This window comes from Spermophilus citellus (genome assembly GCF_964194105.1).
Source record: "Spermophilus citellus genome assembly, chromosome: 7".
Classification (NCBI taxonomy): Eukaryota; Metazoa; Chordata; class Mammalia; order Rodentia; family Sciuridae; genus Spermophilus; species Spermophilus citellus.
The window spans coordinates 104,676,454-104,690,458 of record NC_138188.1 but is presented as its reverse complement, the minus strand read 5'-3'; the positions used below and the strand labels follow the sequence as shown (position 1 = coordinate 104,690,458).

Here is a 14,005-nt window from a genome sequence, read left to right as displayed (position 1 = left end):
AAACAGCTTCAGTTCAAAATATTTGAAGGCAGCAACTGTAAAATTACTATTAACATTAGACTATTTTTGTATTTATTACTTGTATTATATAGAATAATAATCATGATTCCTGTTTTTAAAACCTAAAGGTTACTTACTTTCCTGTTGGTATAATTGGGAGTAGAGATGGGAAGAAGAGGCAGGCAGTATTTAAAGCTCTTCTTCATAGCATTTAGGAACAGAAAAGGTGTTTCATATAGCAGAGAGGCAGCACTCAGTTGACAAAGTCGCCAAGCAATGACTTTGCTTTTAACATTCTTTACCACACCCATAGCATCCAGTGACCTCATGTTCTCTTTTAATTGCAAAGAACAAGATCCTCTGTTGCTCTTGGGATATAAAGCTATGCTTAGGTTTGAGATCACAAATTGATTGCCTGTTGGTCACATCTACCTTGGGATGTTCTTACTTTGGTCGGCAGTGTTCTCAAATATTAGTTACCACCATTTAAACATCTAGAAATCTCACACAAAGACCCCATGGTTTCTCTTGGGAGAAAACCAGAACATCTCATAATACTGGACCCTCATTCCTGAGGGCAACAATCTGCTAGAGTGGAGCAGCTGCTCCCTTTATGGATATTCCAATATACCACATTCTCTATCATTTCCCATTGTTTTACACAAATCAAGTGTCATTTATTTGCTTTACTTGTCCAGCCTTTGTAGACAGATGTGAGTCTGAAACGTTATCAAGACCTTTCCTGTCTGCTATCAAAGCTTATTTTGTTCTGTACCAAGTCCATCATCAGTTTTCAAAGCGATGGCCCGTAATCTGATCAAGTACACGTACTTTTACATGTTCTTTCTGGAGATAGTATCTTAACAGAAAGGGATGACTCTGCACATGGAAATTACAAGCCCTACTGGATTACAGTCAGGATGGTAAGCGTTCATTCTACTTTTTCTTAGTCTGGTGTTGCCATACCTTACTGTTCTCAGGCAGACCAAAAGAATTGTTTTTCTAATAGAACAATGGACACTGGCCTATGTGTGAAGCCTACACAAATAGCACTTTTAGAGATTACCCTAATTCCAAAGGATCTAAGATACTATGGGCAATTCTGACTCTCCGTTTCCTTGGAGGTTTCAGGATATCCGGCCTGACGGCATTTCCCCTCACCTGCTTTCAGGGCCGGTTTTGCGCAGGGCAGTCGCGCCTAAGGAGCGCGCGCAAGGAGCATGAGCTCATCTCTCAGGGGCGTTTCCAGAAGGCCAGGCCTGGCCGCGCGCACCAGGCAGAGTGGGCTTCACTATATCAGTGGTCCTGGCGGCTGGGCGGGGCGCAGCTGCCCAGAGGCGCTACCTCTGGAAGCTTTGTTCCTACTTTAGGTCCTGAGAACTCGTACCAGCCTTGGGCGGCCCCTTGTCCGTCTGGCCCTTTTGGGGGAAGACGCCCCCAAATAGCAGGCACGCGCGATCCCGTGCTGAGAGCGCCCAGGGTGCGCCGAGTAAGCCGCGCCCCGCGGAAGGGCTCCAGTGGGTGGGGAGAGCCCCTCGCTTCTCTGCTCGCTTGAGTGCTCCATGCCCTGCCCCGCTGACCGCAGCAGTTTCGGCTGGGCTGTGCAGAGAGCCCGGGTGCCCCATCTGTGGTTTCCGCACAGGGTGGGAGCAGCCGCAGGCAAGCCCGTCAGACCGTCCGCCACGACCCGGGCGAGCTTCTCCCTGCTCTAGGGACCGCCGCCGAAGGCCGGAAGCCAATCATACTACAGCTAGGTCTTGCGATTGCATGGCAGTGAGTGCCGATTGGCCGCAGCTGGGGGTTTCGGCCTCACTCCTCCTCCCTTCTGTCCCGACTTCATCTCCAAAGCGTCAGGCCAATGAGACGGCGCTTTATAGACGTCCTCTCTTTGCTTTCTTCTTCTCCCCACCTTGACGAGGGAGAAGTTCTGACTGGCTAAATGTCCTCGGAAGCCCTCTTCCTTTCACCAATCAATGAGAAAGGTACACTCCCAGTGGAGTTTTACAGCCAATTGTGAGGCGGCCGCGGCGCCCAGCCATGAAGTTTCACCCGCGACTCCAGGTTTCACGGTCCTTAACTCTTCATGCTTTTTCCTGAGGGCCGGCAACTCTGATTGGCCACTTTTGCTATAGTCGAATTTCTCGTCCAGCCAGCCACAGAACAAGGCGAATCCACTTTCTTTCCGTTCGGCTGCCTTCGGCATTTTCCGTTCATTAGGCGTGGTTTCCCAGCGACACTTTCTAATTGGCTTCTCAAACAGATCGGCTTTTTCCGGAAGGAGCCGCAAACGAGAGGCGTTAGTGATTGGCTCCGCTTTGGGTTTCGGCTTCCCAGCCGAAGTGGGCGGGCGCGGACTCGGTCGGCTATTCCCAGACGCCTGTTACGCGGGCGGCCGGGCTTTGGGCGGTGTAAGGCTGGGTGGGGGAGGAAGGAGGCGGAGGACGAGTAGGAAGGGGGAGGGGGAGCGGGGAAGCGCTAGGCGGCTGCGCAGACGGCGCTCCTCACACAGAGCTGCCCCCGACCCGGGCGAATGCTGGTTTGTGCTGCTGCCGCTGCCGCCGCCACCCGGGCCGAGTGACAAAGGAAGGAAGGAAGGAAGCGAAGAGGACCTGGCCCCGCAGCCGCTGACAGGGCTCCGGGCTCGGGGCAAAGCGCAGACACTTCCTGAGCAAGCACAGATCAGAGGCGAGGGGCGGAGGGCGGCCGCGCCGGTGCCGTGGACGGGGGAGGGGGCCACAAGGGACGGAAGCGGTTGCCGGGTTCCCATGTCCCCGGCGTATGGGGAGCAGTCGAGGAGCCGCTGCCTGGGGTCTGAAGGGAGCTGTCTCCGCTATCGCCGCCGCCATGGCCGCTGGATCCAGCCGCCGCCTGCAGCTGCTCCTGGCGCAATGAGGAGAGGAGCCGCCGCCACCGCCCGCCTCTGACTGACTCGCGACTCCGCCGCCCTCCTGGTCGCCGGGCCCCCGCCGCCAGCCCGCTGGATCCCGCCGCTGCCGGAGCCGCAGCGTTTCCCGTCGCATCTCGGAGCCACCCCTTCCTCCCATCCCCCTCTCTTCAAGCGTGAGACTCGTGATCCTTCCGCCGCTTCCCTTCTTCATTGACTCGGAAAAAAATCCCCGAGGAAAATATAATATTCAAAGTACTTATTTTCAATCAAGTATTTGCTCCCGTTTCACGTGATATATATTTTTAAAGGATTTCCCCCACCCCATCCTCCTCTCTCAGGAAAGGGAGGTGAAAGAATTGTAATCCCCCATTCCAGCCCCAGATTATCTATATGTTCAATATCCGTACCGATCTGTCTTGAAGGAGAAATACATCGCTCGTTTTTTTTTTTAATAGCTATACAAAAAAGTGAAAAGCCTGGAGAACGAAGTCTTTTTCTTTTTCTTTTCTTTTTCTTGTGAGAGAACTTAATGCTGCATTTATCATTAACCTAACACCCTAACATAAAACAAAAGGAAGAAAAGGAGGAAGGAAGGAAAAGGTGATTCGGGAAGAGAGATCATGTCAGGGCGGCCCAGAACCACCTCCTTTGCGGAGAGCTGCAAGCCAGTGCAGCAGCCTTCAGCCTTTGGCAGCATGAAAGTTAGCAGTGAGTATCGATTTTATTTTACACCTCTACTCCACTTCACCCTTAAAATAAGAAACCTCGAAATAGCAGGATATTAAAATATTAGACCTCCAGATCAATCAGAGTAATGGAAAAGGGCAAAACCCGTCTTCAGTCAAAGATGAGGCAGCTCACTCCTTTCTCCTCCCATACCTCCTCCCTGGTCTCATTAACCTTGAATTGAGAGAATGTGATTTTTATTTGGATGATTCAATTTGGAACTTATTTCTTATACTTTCCTTGGTTTTGGTAGTCAGCTTTGTCAGGTTGCTTGACTGTTTCCACCTTAAAATAGCCTTGGAAGTTTTTACTTGTTCATGCTTTTGAATAATGAGGAAGACTTGATCCATAAACCATTATGTACATTTTCGGAGCGTGTGTCTTCCGGAACGAGGGAGGATGTTTTAGATAGTTCAGGTTTCAGGGGTTATCATAGTTTTGTATACTTAAATAGACATTAAATGTCCCAGCCTCCTAACATTTCTTCTTTGCCTGAGTGATACACAAATTATTTGTTCTTAATCTGGAGATGGACTTGCTCAGTAACTGGCATTCGTGTTTGGAGGGGAGCCTTCAGCCCTCCCTTTAGTAGGGTCGGGTGGGAGACGATAAATATCAAGCAGCATTTGCATCTTAAGTGCATTGTTTCCAATTGGATAAGTGGTTTAGTGTGTTATCTCCTAACCTTCCTGTTTTGACATTACCAATCTGCCACCATATAATTTGTTTAATCAAAAGGTAACTTGGAAGTGGGTCCAAGTTTTGATTGAGGTTTGTATTGTCAGTGCCAAAACTGAGTTAAATAATAATTGTCACTGACTCGTGATTTAAGTTGAATTTTGAGGTGCCTTTCCATATATTACTTGTTAAATGTTCTGGAGTACAATGGATTCCTTTTTAGGACTATTTAAAATACTGTTGATTAACTCCCCTCATATTTAAAACTGTGGATTTAACTCCTAAGAATATGGATTTAATTCTTTCCATCATAGCTGTTGCAGAAGACTGTCATCCTGTAAATAATAGGGCTATCTGGGCTGTGTTAGGGTTCTTGCTAGACTGTACTCTTGCCCAGGATTTGTACTGAAAAATCTGTTATTCAAGTGTTTGGTATACAAAGTATCCTATGTCACTGTATCTATTTGTGGAGATGTTTGTATGGTATTTAATGACAGCTATTTAAACATACTTGCAGAATTTGACAAACATATCTATATTGTTTCTTATCCCCTGAGAAAGGGGTGAGATGAAGGGAAAGATAAACTATTTTGTTGCCTCCGGCTAAGATTAAAAATCAAAACCCAAATGTGTATGCTCTTAGGTGACATTGATTATATACTTAATGCAACATAAAATGATCAGTTTTAATTGAACTCAAGATTTCAGTTCATGTTGTCTTATGGAACTTGACTAAAACATAGTCCAATAGCTGATGGGAGGTTATTTTTGAAAGTTGGTTTTTTTCTCTTGGTGACTAGCTAGTAGAGAACGCAGGGTATGTGAAGAGGGAAGCTGATTTTGCATCTTTCAAGGAAGGAGCATGCTTTCTAAGCACTTCATGGGGTCATTTGAAAATAATTATTTAAAATTCTGGTGTAATTTTCATCTGTGATGAAGCAAATCTTATAATAGAGCCTCTGTGGTACTGGAGTGTTTGTATGTTTTACATCTTTGTACTAGAGTTTAAAAGTCACTCAAAAATTTTTAAGTAATTCATTTATTATGTTTAGTTCAGAGATGTGTAATGCTAAATTACAATGTTAAATTTTGGGACTTTTCATTTTATTTCCAGGATTTTCTTTGAAAAATGACTCCTTAGTTCTTCATATAGATGTAACTCTTAAATTTGTAGGTTAAGATATTTCATCAATTGCAATTTATAAAGGGCAAAAATAAAAACTTGGCGACATGACTAATTAAAGGGCATAGTTAACCTTTACTTTAGGGACATTTAGAAGAAATAGGAATTATTGAGCATATGTTAGGGTACTAGTAGTATTCAAGGGAACTTCTGTTCACTACAAAATAGCTACATAAGAAATTATAGTACTTGACCTCAAAAACTTATTTAATGGTAAAGGATGGATATGAGGGGGAAAAATGTGAAAACAATAGTATGATAACTGCAAGATTATAAAATACAAATTGAACTGTGTTCAGAAGGACAAAGAATAAAGGGATGAGAGAATGGTTGGAGAAGGAAGACTTCTGTAGAGGTGTGCTTTTAGGTGTTAAAAGAAGGCTGTAACTTGAACTGTTTGAGAAGTATGAAGGACTCTAGGTGGGAGGCATGTACAGCACAGAGATGGTGAGCTTTGTATGAGAGGCAACAAGCAAGGTGGTAAATCTGATTTAAAGGGCCTAAATAGGAAAATAAGAAGAGATGAAATTTGAGAAATATGGGAAGGTTAGCAGAGAGGAAAAGGGGCCTGTAAAAGTTTGGTTGAGTTTCAAGAGAGATCTGGATTTTATTATAGATTATTAAACGGATACTGGAAGGTGATTTGGGAGGTTGAGTTGATGGATTTGCATGGAGAGACATTACGACCCTTTTAGGGAAATAGTAAGGAATATTGTGAATCATGAGGGTATAAATTAAAATGTGAAAATGGATGAAAGGAACAGATTCAGAGACAGTATGAATGAAGAAACCAGCAGGACTTTGGATTGGACGGAGGGGAGTACTTGTGGAGGAGTCAGGAGTTAAAAATAAATTCTGAGGTTATTAGTCTGGAAGACCTGACTGCTGAGTTGTATTGTTAATTGTAATGGGAAAATTGAGAAAGTGCTGAGAGAGAGGGTAGATGAATTCACTTTTAAAAATTTCATATACAGTAATTTTCCTTGAAATTCAGCAGGTAGCAGCTTGTCTCTGACAATGGTATTTAAATTCCAATCCATTAATTACATACTTTCTAATTTACACCTAAAAATGTCAAATTTGTCTTTGGGAACAGTAAACTAAAGATTTGGGTTTAAATACTTTTGATTAACATTTAAAAAAATTTTAGTATAGATTCACACTTGAAACCTAGTTATAATAGTTCCATGGTAATTTATTTGAGGACAGTGAAAATACTTTGATGCTGTGACTTAAATGTATTTAGATATTTCATAGGCTTTAATGTAATTTTTGGTACATGGTTAAACTTGTTTTTCATAAGTAAATACTTAGGTAAACTTTGCATTTAAAATAATGATAATACTACTACTAAGAGTCTTCACTTTGTGAAGACTTCAGCTGAAATTAAGTCTATTTGATAATAGGTATTTTTTACCTTTTGATGAAATCAACATTTCTTCTTTCAATTCAGGCTTATGTGTTATTAAATAGCACACATCTGTCTACACAATTTCTTCTTTAGGATCACATGGTATTTTACCCAAAATTGAGAAAGTAAGAACTGACCACGCAATTTTAGTAATATTCTCCTTCACCCCGCAATGGGAACTGAACCCAGGGGTACTTCACTAGTGAGCTGCAACAGTCCTTTTTATTTTGAGATAGGCTTTCTATAAACTCTAAAGTTGCTGAGACTGGCTTACTTGAACTTTTGGTCTTCCTGCTTCAACCTCCCAAGTCTCTTGGATTATAGGCTTGAGCTGCGGTGCTGAGCTCAAACTTTTCTTTAATTTTTATTTTCTGGTACTGGAGATTAAATCTACTACTGAGCTATATCCCCAGCTCTTTTTATTTTGAGACAATGGCCTCCCTAAGTTGCCCATGCTGGCCTTGAACTTGTGATTCTCCTGCCTCAGCTGCCTCAGTAGCTGGGATTATAGGCATGCATCAGAGTCCAGCAATAAATGCTTTTAGTATACTGTTGGACAAAATTAGCTTATTGCCTAGGTTTGATGCTTAAACTTAAGATTCGGAAAGAGAAAAATAGGTCAATGAATATTGTTTATGGTATTTCCCTATAAATAACTTTTTCTAATAAAAATTTTTATTAGCAAAGAGAATAATTAATGGATAGTTATGTATTATTCTGCAGTATTAAGTTATGTGGGGATTAAAAGCAAAGAGGGGTACAAGCATAGTGTGTCTCTAACTTACCTTAGAGTTTTAAAAACACTTAAGATATTCATATAAGAATTGCATGCATTCTTGTTGCATGCATCTATATAATGCTTGCTAATTGTGAGATAATACTAAGGCACAGGCACTAGGAAGAAACTTCAAAGTAACCCAGAGATTCATAAACCAATTTATGGCTGATTAGAAACTGCATTTAGAAAATGAGGCAACATCTTTTCATTTTACTGGCAAGTCAAGACTATATTTGTCACCCTGTTCTCTCTGTCCCCTATATTGGATTTGAGTTGTAGGTGTGAGTTGCTGTTTTGGATAAACAGAAAACTGAGAAAGCCCAAGTTTTCATAAGTACCAGCAGCAGATTTTGAGACAGGGTAAATTGTATTTTTGTGTGAGCTTTATGCAGAGAAAGGTGAGAAATGTGCAGGTGCTGACCCTGGCTAAAATGAGTCTGTCTGTTGTGTATTTATTTATTGGTACTGGGAGTGAACCCAGGGGTGCTTAACTACTAAGCTGCCTCCCTAGACATACATTTATGTATGTATGTATGTATGTATGTATTTATTTATTTTGAGACAGTGTCTCCCTAAGTTGTTTAGGGCCTCACTAAATTGCTGAGGTTGGCTTGAACTTGGAATCCTCCTGTTTCAGCCTCCTGAGCTGCTGGGATTACAGGTATATCCCACTGCACCCAGCAGTGTCTTCTTAATAAGACTTCAAGGTTATGAGAGAGAGATGGGGATGGGCAGGATATGAGACTGTAGTACCTCTTGTGATATTCCACCCTAAAATAAAGAATAGAGGGGCAGAGCACATAGGTGTGACAAAGTATGCGCTGGTACTAACAGGACTAACTTGGTTCCCTGGATGATGTTCTATCAAGAACATACTTACCACAGGGTATGATTTTTGTTTGTGAAATTTAGCATCATTTTCTAGCTGATTTTTTTTGGATTGGTTGTGGTGGTAATGGTGGAAGGGGAATTTTGCATAATTTCAAGAATTTTCATGGTTAATAGATTTTGAAGTAGAGGCTGCAGTCTTTGTTCCCATCTTTGATTATATCAGTCTTCTTTAGTCATAAACTGCCTTTGAAATTTGTTGAATGTAATGTAGAAATGTATGTTTATATAAAAATGTGTGACTAGAAAAGTAAGGAAAAACTGACAGTGGAACTAAAGAATAATTTAATTGTGCTCTGAAAAGTTTCCTACCATTAAACTTTTTTTTGTGTGTGTGTGTGCTGGGGATTGAATGTGGGGCCTTGTGCATGTGATGCAAGCACTTTACCAGCCTGTAAACTTTTATTAAGAGTTTTTCTAGTTTTTAACAGAATAATACTTAGCAGGTACTGGACATGTAGTAATTTATTCCAGAATATACTTGGGTCTGTAATATACTTGGTCTTGTACAAGATACAAAGGCACAACTTTGTAGATTTGGGCTCCGAGTTTACAATTTCCCTTCTCATCTTGTGTTTTAGAGGTAGGCAGATTATAATTTTGTGAGTGGTTAAATCCTATGTTTTTGTGTTCAGTAGTTTTCTTAGGATTTTGATGATTTTTTTTTTTTTTCCTGAATGAATTTTGCCAAACCAGTTTTCCTTCTGTTTTCAGGGTACCATGATCAGTAGTGGTACAAAACTGACCTTTATTATGTTCCTGTATTAATATGGTCTGGAGTTGTTAATTTCTCAATTGTCCTTTCCAATCAGTATAGTAATAAAAAGTAAACATTGTTGAGGAAGGAGAAATTTTTCTAAAATTTTGTATTTTAGATGATTAAATGATTCAAATGAATTTATGGGCTAACATTGAATAAGCATGTTCTAAAGCCAGAAAGGTAATAGATAAGTAGGCATGAATATTAGAAGCTTTGATAAAAGATAATGTTTTGATAAAACACTAATATTCTTATTTTTTCATTATTATTGTGTCATGGCACAGTTCTTGGCTTGGGAAGTTAAAAATAAGTAGGTTATTTTAATAGAAATTGGCCAAGAATAATAATATGATTAATGTGGTATACCTGTTGAGTGTTCACTAAGTACTAGCAATCTGCCAAACTCTTTATATGCAAAACCTCATTTTAACCATTATGTCAACTCTATGCAGTAGCTAATATTATTATCCCCACTTTATAGATGAGGTAAATAAAATGAAGAGAGATGAAGCAACTAGTCAGAGATTACTTGGCCAGAAAGTTGCTCAGCCCGGATTTAAATTCAGGTATTCTGATTCCTGAGCCCTTGCTCTTTTTTTGTATATGTTGTAGAGAATGGATTGCTATTATTTTAACACCTGGATTCCAGAGATAAGTTAAAGTGTTTTTTGCTTTTAGTATAGTCTTTCACTGATAATTTAGAAATGACTGTAAGACTTTCATTTCCAGGCATGCCTGTTAGCAGATACAGTATTTATCGATTTATAGTTAAATTGGAAAAATCAATTATTTAAAAATATCGGGGAAAACTTAAGACAAACATTAAAAATGAAAATATTAGGGCTTAGACCAGCACAGAAGAAAAGTAAAATGTGATTTGTTTGTTTGTTTAATGTCTAGTCAGAACACTGGTTTTTATTGGTCAGTACTGACAGATTATAAATAAACTCTGATATATTTATATCCTAAGGTAATATTAGAGTCTGTTTCTAAAAGTTAGTCATTATGAAGGATTATTCTTTCTCTTTGTCTCTCTTCCTATGGTTTATAATTGTCTTTACCTCTCCCTTTTAAAGTTGATGCCAAACTTAAAGGAAAATTTTTTGATTGTATATTCAACCAATTATTCAAAGTATATGTTGGGCATTTGCTAGTGTCAGAAATCTGGAGCTCCTTCCTCTATCTCCTGCCCCAAGAATAACAGTTACACATCAATATGAAATTGGATTATTTGGAACCTCATCTTTTTGGAAATTGGTTGATAGTTAACAATCAAAAAGTAAACTAAAAAGTCTGAGCAGCTTGAATCTGCCAACAAATAGAATGTACACTTTGCTTATGGATTGGTCTTCAAGACTTTTTTTTTTTTTTAAACAGTTCTTGATTATTGCTTAACACAATTCTAATTGATTTAGTTGTCTGGTTTCTTAAAACCACACATTAGAAGGGAATGGATGGATACTGATGTTAAACATTACACCTACTAAAAAGAACAGACAGAAAATTCAAGAAAATATGCATATTGAGATTACTTAGTATAAACTCAAACAGCTCCAGGAGAAATCACTCTGACAATTGTTCAAAGTGTTCACCTAGAGAAGGTTAAATTATACTAATTGAACTCTCTTTTAAAGGGGCAGGAGGCAGGAAAGTCTCTTCTGGAGAGCTGGGTTTCTGCAGTAACTTCTCACATCAAACATCTTCTAATTTGTTGGTCACTGAAGTGATGAGGAAGAGAACTGGGTCATCTCTGTCTGATTGGCCAACCTCTAGTTGGATTTCAGTGATATGGACAAAGGTACTAAAGTCTTTAGTATGCTAGCCAAGGGTATGTTTCCAACTATTCCTTCCATTGTCCATCTACATTTAATACTCAACAACAGAATATCTGTTTTAAAGCTTATTTTCTTATTTTTTTTTCTCCTTGGTGTATGTATGGAATTACAGTTTCGAATTTTACCTGTCTGTACCTTCTGTTTGTTGAATGCTTAGGCACTGCATGGAGTCATTTAAGCTTTCTTATGAATTATGAATAGCTTTTTAGAGAGTACATTTGCCAGATAGATTTCTGGCTTGTGTAGTGAGATTTGAAAAGGTATGTATGTTAATTATTTTGCTAGAGAAAAAAAGATGATCATGGTGAAGTATTTTTCCTTTGTAGGTCTGAGAAATTCTTAGGGTCTTAATTGGCTGATATCATTAAAAAGTTAGGAGTTTGAGACTTCTTAACAAGGAAGGCTAACCTATCTTTTAAGTGTGATATCCTCTACTTTTTCTTATTCAGTGAACTCAGTTAATTCTTTTTAATTAGTTAAACCACTTTCTTTATGACATGTAACAAATTGCTAATGCTAGACTTCTGAGTTTGTGGAGGCAGCACTTGAAAAATTGGAAGTGTTGTAGTTAGGCCTGGCATCAGGATGATAGTATTATAGTGACCTCTTGGTATTTCAGAGCTTTCACCCTCTATATATGTTATTTAAACTTTGAGTTAGTAGAGTTTCAATAATGATAATAATTATATATATACATAAAAGCAGGGTATGTCATGTCTATATAAACATGATAATAACCACAATAATATTAATTGGATACTATATCCTAGACAGTTTCATGTTTATTTACGTATTTGCTTTAAAACAATTTAAAAAATGGTTCGTTCTGTGTAATATTTCTGATCCTGCTCTGTAATTACCAGTTCCCTTTCCTAGAGAGGGCTGACATTACAATTTCTAAATATCCTTCCTTAGATATTCCATATGTCTTGATATTTTTTGGTACTGGGGATTGAACTCATGGCCGCTTTGCTACCAAGCAAATACTATTGTATTTTACTTAGAGACAGGGTCTCACTGAGTTGCTTAGTGCCTCACTTTTTCTGAGGCTGGCTTTGAACTCAAGATCCTCCTGCCTTAGCCTCTTGAGCTGCCTGGATTATGGGTATGTGTCACTGTGCCTGGTGGTATTCTTTATCTGTTTAGATAAATAATTTTTACAGTGGGCTTCCATTTTGTGTATATGTACCTAAAATGACAGTGGCTCTAGCAGAAGAGTGTTAGAATTAAGACAAAAGTTATACCAATTACTCTAGAAAATTGCTATTTATCTTCCTAGATTACTAAACCTTTATTTCTCCGAATGTGAGTTAGATGGGGAATAAGTGCAAAGATGAGAGAGAGTGCTTCTCTCTTGGTAGTTAGAGGTAAGATGCTAATAGTTTTAAGCAGTGAATTCTTAGTATCATTTTTAAAATATTTCTTACTGTAAGTTTGTTTATCTATAGTGCCAAGAGATATTGTCTGTTTTTTTTTTCCCCCCAGAAACAGATGTTTATTTCTTGGTAGAGAAAAAGCAAAGGATCATTTATTTTTTTCCTTTGACTTTCCATTTTTCTAACATCTTAGATAAGAAAACCTGTTCTCTTGAGAGATCAGAGGCGCAGAGTGCATCAGTGTCCATGAAGCCTGTGCCTTTTACCTCTTGAAGAGCGCATGGTTTCATTCTCCTAAATCAAGTGTTCCTTAGTCTTCTAAAATAATGATTATTTTTTATGGTACTAGTAAGGAAACTAGGGAAAGTGTTCTGTCACTGAACTACATCCCTAGCATCTCTCTTTTAAAAATATTACTACTATTATTATTATATTTTTGGTACTAGGGATTAAGCTCAGAGGCACTTAACAACTAAACCACATCCTGGGCCCTTTTTAAAATATTTTATTTTGAGACAGGGTCTTACAAATTGTCCAGAGCCTGGCTAAGTTGCTGAGGCTGGCTTTGAACTTGTAGTCCTCCTGCCTCAGCCTCCCAAGCTGTTGGCATTACAGGTGTGTGCCACTGTGCCCAGTTTTAAAAAGTTTATTTATTCTTTATAAAATAGTATATAATGTGATTTAAAGAAATCAAATAGTACAGAAAGGCTTATAATGAAAATAAGCATCTACCCCAGTCACACTTCTTAGATGCAACCTTAACTATGACAGCTTTTTCCTTTAGGAATTTTTTTTCACTTTTAATTAGCATGCCTTAAATCTATTTCTTAAAATTAAGATATTATTTTTTATCTTCTAATTATTGTAGATATCATTTATTGCCATATCCATCTCCCCTTTGCTATTATGCTAATATAATTATGCCACTATTTTAGTTACACTATTATTTAAATTATTCTTATTACTTAGGCACTGAATAGTAGTCTTAGCAGAAACAGTGTACAATGATCACTTTTCCTTTTCAAAATAACTTTATTCAGAGAATTCATACTGTTAAAATTTCCCCTTTTAAGACACACATTTTATGTTGAGCATGGTGGTGCACACCTGTAATTGCAGCCGCTCAGAAGGCCAAGGCAGGGGGATCTCAAATTCAAAGCCAGACTCAGCAACTTAGAGAGACCCTAAGCAACTTGGTGAGACCCTGTCTCAAAAAACTAAAAAGGGCTAGTGATATGGCTTGTGATATAGCGCTCCTAGATTCAATCCCTGGTACCAAAAAAACCACTAAGTTTTAATAGTTTGGAGTACATTCACAGAGTTGTGTACCTTTCACCACAATCTAATTTTAGTGTACGTTTATTATCCAAAAAGAAACTCATATGCCCAATAGTAGTCATTCTCTAACTTCTTTGCTCCAGCTTTAGGCAACCACTAATCTTTTAGATACCTATTCTAGACATTCAGTATAAATGGATTTACA

General features: G+C 39.1%; 1 protein-coding gene across 2 annotated transcripts in view; it reads left to right on the top strand.

The window, feature by feature from the left end:
* Window positions 1–3,463: 3,463 nt before the first annotated feature.
* The window catches only part of GSK3B (glycogen synthase kinase 3 beta), a 156,399-nt gene continuing 145,857 nt past the window's right edge, over window positions 3,464–14,005 (top strand). For both annotated transcript variants that reach the window (XM_081301744.1, XM_081301743.1), the window contains exon 1: window positions 3,464–3,595. In XM_081301744.1, coding sequence (XP_081157870.1) covers window positions 3,508–3,595 — 88 coding nt within the window. In that variant the 5' untranslated portion in view covers window positions 3,464–3,507. The remainder of the gene's footprint in view (window positions 3,596–14,005) is intronic.